The sequence below is a fragment of the Sinocyclocheilus grahami genome, unplaced genomic scaffold (assembly GCF_001515645.1).
Source record: "Sinocyclocheilus grahami isolate Dianchi unplaced genomic scaffold, SAMN03320097.WGS_v1.1 scaffold378.1, whole genome shotgun sequence".
Classification (NCBI taxonomy): domain Eukaryota; kingdom Metazoa; phylum Chordata; class Actinopteri; order Cypriniformes; family Cyprinidae; genus Sinocyclocheilus; species Sinocyclocheilus grahami.
The window spans coordinates 473,861-484,218 of record NW_015505557.1 but is presented as its reverse complement, the minus strand read 5'-3'; the positions used below and the strand labels follow the sequence as shown (position 1 = coordinate 484,218).

The following is a 10,358-nucleotide window of genomic DNA, read 5'->3' as shown; positions in this document are numbered from 1 at the left end:
ATATTCAGATGTGTGCAACACATTTTATGGAGGACTGTTTACTGATCCTGGGAGAGTAGACTACAATGCCGGCTGTTCTGACTCACAGCCTGTAAGTACGTTTTAATTTAAAGGATTTGCCACTGATGATTCAAACGCGAGTTTTGAGCAGTGTAGAGTAGCACTTGTTGTTTGTCATTTCTCCGATCACAAATGCAGACATGGTTTTATGTTTACGCGGCGCAATGCAACGCAACACGTAAAAAGACAGTATAAGTCATTATAATCAGTAATTATGTCCCCACTGGATGCAACAAATGTCTCGTTTATAATGGGTTTTATGTTTTTGTTTCGTCGCTCCGGCCGGACACGGCATCAACAGTATGTGAGGGGCGTAACATTTCCGTCACATGCTTGAGGTATTCGGCCAATCACAACGCACTGGATAGCTGGCCAATCAGAGCACACCTCGCTTTTCAGACCGATGAGCCAGCCGGTTTTTATACAGCGTATGGCGCCAGCCAGCGAAAGCAGATTTGAATTTAGCAGCTGATGATATGAAGCACTGAACGTTCTAATCACGCGGTGTGATTGTATTAAATATAGAAAATATTATTTGGCTAGTTTCTGCATTCAAAATCCACTTGGCTCAAAAATCTGAGGGAAGACGTTCATAATCCTGTGAATTTTTTTTGACTGTTGACGTTACATGTTTTAATGTCGGTAATAATTTCACCACCACCAACAACGCATCTGAATTAATATTCTAGTTTTCATGACTTAAAATGTATTATATAAAAACAATGAGGCAATAATGATTGGTTAATTAATAATAATCATATGGTTTCATTGAATAACACTGTTAAATACATAATGTATAACAAAATAAACTATTTGCATTATTACAAATGCCTGCAAAGGGCACCAAAGGCCTGATAACTACTGTTGTTATACAGGATGATCAAATCCTTGTTTTAATATTGACCAAACATTTAATTCAAATATCCACTTAATTTCTTCCACAAAAACATGTGGACATCACAACCCTTACCAAAATGAACCATGGTTTTATTGTAGTAAAACTGCTTAATTTTATTTTGTGTGATTTCTGAATGCTTGACCATAAAATCAATCAGACAACAGTATTAAAGGGGTCATATGATGCGATTTCAATTTTTCCTTTCTCTTTTGAGTGTTACAAGCTCTTGGTGCATAAAGAAGATCTGTCAAATCAAGTCAAGTCAAGTCACCTTTATTTATATAGCGCTTTTAACAATACAGTTTTAATATTGACCAAACATTTAATTCAAATATCCACTTAATTTCTTTCTTCAACAAAAAAATGTGGACATCACAACCCTTACCAAAATTAGCCATGGTTTTATCGTAGTAAAACTGCTTCATTTTATTTTGTGTGATTTCTGAATGCTTGAGACTATAAAATCAATCAGACAATGGCATTAATAAAATTATAGCCATAGGTTTGAAGGAGGGGGCACAACAATGCTATTCTGCTTAGGGCACCCATTTGGCCAGCAGCAGCCCTGATGCTAGTTGTCACTGTTCTATACTGTTTGTTCTGCCTCTGGATATACAGTATCTCACAGAAGTGAGTACACCCCTCACATTTTTGTAAATATTTTATTATATCTTTTCATGTGACAACACTGAAGAAATGACACTTTGCTACAATGTAAAGTAGTGAGTGTACAGCTTGTATAACAGTGTAAATTTGCTGTCCCTTCAAAATAACTCAACACACAGCCATTAATGTCTAAACCACTGGCCACAAAAGTGAGTATACCCCCAAGTGAAAATGTCCAAATTGGGCCCAATTAGCCATTTTCTCTCCCCGGTGTCATGTGACTCATTAGTGTTACAAGGTCTCAGGTGTGAATGGGGAGGAGGTGTGTTAAATTTGGTGCTATCGCTCTCAGTCTCTCATACTGATCACTGGAAGTTCAACATGGCACCTCATGGCAAAGAACTCTCTGAGGATCTGAAAAAAAGAATTGTTGCTCTACATAAAGATAGCATAGGCTATAAGAAGATTGCCAAGACACTGAAACTGAGCTGCATCACGGTGGCCAAGACCATACAGAAGTTGAGTGCACGTGCTCAGCATCATATCCAGAGGTTGTGTTTGGGAAATAGACATATGAGTGCTGCCAGCATTGCTGCAGAGGTTGAAGGGGTGGGGGGTCAGCCTGTCAGTGCTCAGAACATACGCCGCACACTGCATCAAATTGGTCTGGTTAAGGCAGTGCTGGAAAATAATGGTGGCCACACAAAATATTGACACTTTGGGCCCAATTTGGACATTTTCACTTAGGGGTGTACTCACTTTTGTGGCCAGCGGTTTAGACATTAATGGCTGTGTGTTGAGTTATTGTGAGGGGACAGCAAATTTACACTGTTATACAAGCTGTACACTCACTACTTTACATTGTAGCAAAGTGTCATTTCTTCAGTGTTGTCACATGAAAAGATATAATAAAATATTTACAAAAATGTGAGGGGTGTACTCACTTCTGTGAGATAATGTATATCCTTTTTGGGCGATTTCACTCTGGCTGAGAATTGCCCTGAGTGTTCTCATAGACTTCCATACAAAGGCCCTGTCCCAAATGGCACACTTTATGTGCAGTCTACAATCCTGACGACTCATAGCAATAGAGCGGAGGCGAAAAAGCTGCAGAGAATCCGCTCGCCTGGAAGCAACAACAACTGGTAGATTTAAAGAAAACTACTGCCGTTTGGCAAATAAATCATTGTACGTACTTATTCCTAACTCTTTAAGCTTTAAGTTACATTTCAAATGACAAGGGATCAACTTGTAATCATGTTTATATGAATTATCCCGTGAATTTATTCTCTCAAATGGCCTTGGTATGAGGAGCATTCGCAGCTTATTTGGACGGAACGCCACTGCTCTCTATAAACATATTTATCATACATGGAGTTTCCAAGTTTCTCCCTCAAGTTCACATGACCGAGACGGCAGAAAGCGCATCCTGTTTGCTTTAATTATTTTACAGAAGCGTAACGTTTCGTTGTTATTCTGAGTGCACACAAATAAACGTAGAGTCTTTACAGATTCGAAAGATGTATTACTTTTATCTGTGTGACTAAAAATTTCGGAGTATTTTAAGAGCAAGTGAGCGCACCAGCGCCTCCATCTGTCCTGCAGTGAGCGCTACTGTTCAGCTTCCACACTCTGCACAGACACTTGAATAGCGCACATTTCTCTAGGTTAACATTAGATTGAGCGGCCACGTAAAGTTGTTATTACATACATCTTTCAGATGAAAAGCTATATTTGAGGTCGATGAATGATAGGTGGGCGTTTGGATGTCCTCCCCGATGTACTGTATTACCAGAGGCGTACCTACATGAAGTGGGGGCCCCAGGCAAAATTAATCAGGCCCTTCTAAAAGTTTTTTAATTTTTTTTTGTTAATGTATCTTTGTTACCTAGTGATATAATTATATAACATATGAAATGTGGACAAAACACATCTAATAATGCACAAAACAAGACGCGCACTCTCTCTCACTCGGATGTGCATGCTCAAACCTGTGCACTCAAATCTATAGAATTGCCTTCTCTCCTGGATTTAATGTTGCCAGAAGCCCATCAACCACCAGAATTCCATGACTGACTGATGAGATAACAGAGTACCTTTCAATTGTAAAAAAAAATTACAGATCTTTGTTAGCATTTCCAGGCTGATTTTGGCCAGTGAATTCTCGTTATTTATTTTATTACTTAGCCTAATAGCTATTTGAATTAAGTGCCTATTCTGAATAGGTATTTATTGAATTATTTTATGTATATCAACAAGTGAACGAGTTGCGGCGAAGCTCATGAAAATATATATTTTTTTGTTTAGTAGTGTAGGCTATTTGCAGTCTGTGCGTTTCTCTTCGCGAGACACGAATATCTTTTGTGAAGCCTAATGAATTCAAGCACAATATCGAACGGAGAAAAATATGTTTATAATTTTTAATTAATTAGGCTGTAAAAAATGGGAATGTTAAAATATTTAAGGCACAGTTGTTGCATGACAACCTAGCCCGTTATCATTTGCTCATGGAAACAATGATGAATAAAATGTTTTATATTTGGTTCGGAGTGGAATAGAGTGTGGGCAGAAACATAAATTGGTGCCTATGTTTACCGTTGTCCTGTTTCCTCTTTTCCTCCTCTTTTTTTCACTTCAGGAAGCCTGATAGATTTGTCCTCTTCTTTATTTTTAACGTGCGTGTTTATGTGTGTGTGCGCGAACTTTTTTCAGTTCATTCCTAAATTGCGCAAGCTCAACTTCCATAGGAATGGATTAAAAACGCTCGGGTCCCGCGTTCTGCTCCGCTCAGATCCTGCATTTTCTAGTCTACAGCACCGCGAGGACGCACTGCACCTGTTTGAAAAAGGCGGCCGAGGAGGCAAAAGCTGCAGCATAACCAGTGTATCGAGAGAGTGGGCCCCATAGGGTAGAGCCCTGCATTTCAGCCCAGGCCCGACAGGCCCCGACTTTTTTACGCCCCCTCGGGCCGGGCTTCGGGACCATTTTCACATCATAGTTCAGGCATCGGGCCTGTTTTAGGCTTCTCCTTATTTTTATATTTTAGATATCCATCAATTAGTGAGACCGTGTTCCCGCGACTGTCAAGAGCGGCTCGACGGGGTTTAGTGTCCAGCCGCAGCATGCGTGCAGTCAGCGCCGCTGAAGAGTTCTGAGTTCAAATTAATGCAATAGGCTTAAGCTTGCAGCAAAGCATCGGCAAACGTAATTACCGTAAATGTGTCAGGGGGAAAGAGGATGGAGATATTTGAATTATTTACTAATAAATAGTGTTTTCTGTGTCGGTGTCGCAAGGATGAAGTTGCCGATCCCGACTCGCCATCTCCTCATTAGAGAAGTGCATCTTTACGGATTATGATTATGATTATAATGAAAGAGTTTTTGTTTTTGATTTGTTTTATTTCGTTAAGTAGTAAAGCCTTCTATAGACATATTTATCATGTCTGTGAGGCATGTATTCCTTGAGTTTTGGTTCATTTTTGTGAAGCGCGCCTATTCAAGACAAGACGGCAGAAAGCGCATCATTCTTTATTTTATAAAAGCACAACGTTTTCTTGATATTGTGAGTGCACACAAATAAAAGTAGACCCTTTACAGTTACGAATTATGTATTACTCTTACCTTTATGAGTAAAAATGACGGCGTATCCACTTAAATAAATGCAAGTGACACTTTATGCTCTACTTTAACCTCTTGTCTTGACCAGGCCAGCACGAGCTGCCCCTTCTAACCCCTGGTTATCCGATGTTCTTCATGAGCATCGAACCAAACTCAGGGCAGCAGAGAGAAAATGGCACAAATCAAAAGATCCGTCAGACCTGAGTATGTATCAGTCTTTGCTTTCATCTTTCTCTGCTGAAGTCCATACTGCCAAATCTTCATACTTCCACAACAAGATCAACAGAGCTCCAGACACATAATCTCTTCAAAACTTTCAATTCTCTCCTCTGTCCCCCTCCACCACCTCCCACCACTTCTATAACAGCTGAGGAGCGAATGACACTTAATGACAGTTGTCATAAACATGCATAAAACCTCCTTCATATTCATGACATGTGCCATGTTATGATTATGAAGGTGTCATGTCAGTCTTATGCACACCCTTTCAAGTAAAGTGTTACCATATTGCCACATTCTTCACAGACAAAACTAGAACAATCAGTAGTCAATTCTCAGCCCCCCACACACAGGACTTCAAATCAACCACACCCACGGCTAAAACTCCCATCTTCTCCTACTGTCCACTCACTGAGGCAGAAGTATCAAAACTTCTGCTCTCCAGCCATCCTACAACATGCCCTCTAGACCCAATCCCCTCACACCTTCTCCAAGCAATCTCTCCTACACTTTTACCACCACTCACACACATCATCAACACATCTCTCCTCACAGGCACTTTCCCCACTTTATTCAAGCAGGCTCGGGTAACCCCACTGCTCAAAAAACCTACATTAAACACTTCACTTACAGATAGCTACAGACCTGTCTCTCTCCCTCCGTTCATAGTGAAAACTCTCGAACGAGTTGGTTTCAACCAGGTATCATTGTTTTTTTCACAGAACAACAAACTGGACGCTAACCAGTCAGGTTTCAGGAGTGGCCATTCAACTGAGACTGCGTTACTGTCAGTCAAGGAAGCCTTGCGAATGGCAAAAGCTTATTCCAAATCATCAGTTCTTATTCTGCTGGAACTATTTGCTGCTTTTGACACTGTTAATCACCAGATCCTCTTGTCTGCCCTCTCATCACTGGGCATCACAGGGATTCCACTTCGCTGGTTTGACTCCTATCTCACTGGTAGGTCTTTCAGGGTGGCCTGGGGAGGGGCAGTCTCCAAAGCTCATCACCTGGTCACTGGGGTTCCTCAGGGATCAGTTCTTGGACCTCTCCTCTTCTCCATATACACTACATCACTAGGTCCCATCATACAGGCACATGGCTTCTCCTACCATTGCTATGCTGATGACACACAGCTCTATCTCTCGTTTCAACCAGATGATCCAACGGTAGCTGCACAGATCTCAGGCTGCCTGGCAGACATCTCGGCATGGATGAAAGAATATCACTTACAGCTCAACCTGGCAAAGACTGAGTTTCTTGTCTTCCCTGCCACTCCAACTCTACAGTATGATTTCTCCATCCAGCTAGCCCCTTGGTGTATTCCTACCACAAAGACAGCATACGTCATTCTCTTAACCAGCCACACCAAAGCAAACAGGAGGAGAGCATAAAGAGTCAGGGCAACTATACTGAACAAAATTATAAATGCAGCACTTTTGATTTTGCCCCCATTTTTCATGAGCTGAACTCAAAGATCTAAGACATTTTCTATGTACACAAAAGGCCTATTTCTCTCAAATATTGTTCACAAATCTGTCTAAATCTGTGTTAGTGAGCACTTCTCCTTTGCCAAGATAATCCATCGCGATGTCAGCTGTAACATATACTAAATGTTGTTGCACGCTGGCCCGGAGGAACTCACGATTCCTTTATTTTACAAAACAGTTATTTAGGACAGCGCTTTCAAGCTGGGGGTGGTGAAGAGGGATGGCTTCTTGGTGAGTAGAAGTGTGCCCAGAATATTTTTTAGTTAATTTAAATAAAGGTTCATTATCATGATGCTTGTTGTAGGTGACAGGGGTTATGGTCTCAAAACATGGCTCATGACACCTCTAGTCAACCCAACGACCCCTCAAGAAGTGCGCTACAACATGCCCGTTCACGCTCAGTGATAGAACGCACAATCGGGTTACTCAAATCCCATTGGATGTGTTTGGATGCAGCTGGTGGAATGCTGTTATACAGGCCAGACAAAATCTGTCCGATTATTTTAGCATGTTGTGTACTGCACAACATCGCAATGGCACAGGGTGTACCTGCTCCTTATGGACCACACGCACAGCCGGAACCTGTGGGTGACGAGATGCACGCGCCAGCTCAAGCAGCGCTTCAAGCACGCCTTCAGTTGATACAACTTTTATAATGGTATATAATCTCATTCTATTTTTTTAAATAGCTTTTGTAGTTTGCTGCAGTGCACATTCTATAATTGAGCAAATGGAATTTGTAAAAGTGCTTTTAACGATTGCAAAAAAAGTTTTAGGGAACATTAAAACACATCAGAAAACAGAATTGTGCCATATTTATTCACATTTATGCACTTCTGTGACTGCCAAGCAATGCTATAAATTTATTCAGTGACTCATTTATTTCCCGTAGGCCAGCTGCCACGTTCTTAACGGCAAGGATGAGGGCATCTTGACTAGTGAGCACCTCGTCGGTCAGGACTCATGCGCCGGTGTGCCTCTTTGAAGGGGTATAACGAGTGGATTGGGACGGCTAGACTTCAGCTTCTTAATTTCCATCTGCTGTCTGTGGATGTTCTGCAAAAGCCGGAAGTTTTGAGTTATGATGATTACTTGAATACATTCCTTAAAATAAAGATTTTGATTTAAGCAAATTACTGTGTTGTAATTGCTCCTGTATTAGGTCACTCTCACCCTCACTCCTTTCTTTAATGCCGCTCAAGCTTGACTGTCCTATAATTGCAGCCATTCTTTCATCGAAGGCAGACAGACCAGGTGCCCCCTGCCCTCCACCCGTGTCTTTTTTCCTCTGTTGAACTGAAATTCTTCTTTTGGCCTCGAACTTCGTCAACCCACTTTTTTTTTACTTCGGCAACCGTCCGAATTTCTGGTGAAACCACATTAACGGCTTGTGTTACCGTATCCCATGCTTCTTTTTTTACCTGCGCCCGTTACGCCAGTGGCTACACTTTTAAATAGCACATTTTTTCTGGCTTCCACCTCCGACAGCAAAACCTCACGTTCATTATTGTTAAAGTTTTCTTTGTCGTTTGTTTCGGTGCCATAATTGTCTTTTTCTGGACAAGTGCCGCTTTGCGGAAAGCCCTTATATGGAGCTGGTTTGGGCATGTATTATGCTAATTACTAACCTCGTGCACGCGGGTGCTCATTTAGAAGACTCCAAATTCACTAACAGAAGAACGAGTTTAAAGTCCGCGTGAACCGGAAGTTGCTGCCGACTTTATTTCAGTGTAGTGACGTATTTCCATCTGAAACGGAATATTGAATAGAGGGCATGGTTTTTTTTTGGCGCTCCTCCTCTCTGTCTCTCACTCATATCAAACTAACGGTTGGAGGGGTGTGTTTAAAAGGATATTCTGCCCAAGCCGTCAAACTGACATCATCAGAGAAGGACTGCCATTCCAAGCGGAAGCAAATGTTCAGATTTTGATTAAAGATTACCAAGACAAACAATTTTTTTCAGCGGATTAACTTGCACGGATTAATTGTTCTCATCAAGACTAGCAATGTGCGCTAGTAAAGTAAATAAAGTAAATTTTGATTTCATGCCGACTTTAAGAACAAGCTCATGTGCGTACGCACGTGTTGTGAATTAGCCGGAAAGTTTTCGTGAGAAGGTCAAATGTGCGTATAAATACGAAAAACGTACGCAATTATTAGTGAATGAGACCCAATGTCTTGATGTGTGGTTGTGACTCCAGGCCGTTAAAATTATTAGAGAAATAATGCACTCCTGGAGTCATTATTTGGCCATGATGCCGTGCCTATATGGAATGGTCTTTCTCAGTTCTCAAACAAATTAAGAACTACATTCGATTTTTATTGACTGAACACAAGTGCTTATTGCGATAGAAAACACTGTAACGGTTTCCACTGATTAAGAAATATTGTTGTTTGCTTGGGTGGTAATATTAAGTCTATTATATTAATAGGGAAGGGGGGCCCAAAAATGTGTTTTGCCTATGTCACGAAAAGAGGTAAATCCGGCCCTGGGTATCATAGTGTTATTACGATTCCCAGTCCTGCCCACTCCCGCTGACATTTTTTCCTGTCCCGTCCCAAAGTCGTTGTGGTTTTCACACTACGTGACACTACCTAAATGATCCATAACAGGGGGACAACAACTCTGTCACCCAATGACTCTACAGTGTAGGATAAAGAAATGTTTAAAGGGGTCATATGATGTTGCTAAAAAGAACATTATTTTGTGTATTTGGTGTAACGAAATGTGTTTATGCGGTTTATTTTCCATATACTGTACATTATTGTTTGCAATTTGGCATTTGCTAAAAATGACAAACAAGCGCTACTCTACACTGCTCAAAACTCGCGTTTGAATCATCAGTGGCAAATTCTTTAAATATGAAAACATACTTACAGGATCAGGAAACAGTCCTCCATAAAATGCACTGCACACATCTGAATATTTGGGTTGAACTGTTCTGGAACAGTGTTGTAAATACAACTTAACCACTGATTTCTAGTCGTGTCCTCATTTGGAAGGCCAAACAAAGAATTTTGCTTTCGCAATGAAACACACAGCGTCTTCACAACATGGCGGCGGCAGCAACAATAAAGTTACGCCTTCTTTTTTTGTGTGAACATTTGGGCGACGTTATGCAAATCTTCCCACATCTTGACGTAGACATGTGGGGGCGTGTTTAAATGAGGCGTTTTAGGAGGTTGTGGACAAGTCTTAACTTTTATAAAGAATATATCTTTGGGTTTGAGTCTTTAGTCTTTGCAACTTTAGGGATCTTATCTATTCACGAACAGCTTGTAACACTCCAAAGAGAAAGGAATACTTGAAATTGCATCATATGACCCCTTTAACCATTTAGTGCATTTTAATGGCAATACTAATTATATAAATTTGTATGTGTGACAGTGAAAATGCCATGTCATGTCAACAACCCATATATTTATATATATATATATATATATATATATATATATATATATATATA

The 10,358-nt window shown here is 40.7% G+C and overlaps 1 protein-coding gene across 1 annotated transcript in view; it reads right to left on the bottom strand.

The window, feature by feature from the left end:
* Window positions 1–8,119, bottom strand: part of LOC107549671 (DBH-like monooxygenase protein 2 homolog) — a 27,533-nt gene extending 19,414 nt beyond the window's left edge. The window contains exon 1 of the mRNA XM_016230845.1: window positions 8,065–8,119. Within this exon, the coding sequence (XP_016086331.1) occupies window positions 8,065–8,119 (55 nt within the window). The remainder of the gene's footprint in view (window positions 1–8,064) is intronic.
* Window positions 8,120–10,358: the final 2,239 nt, after the last annotated feature.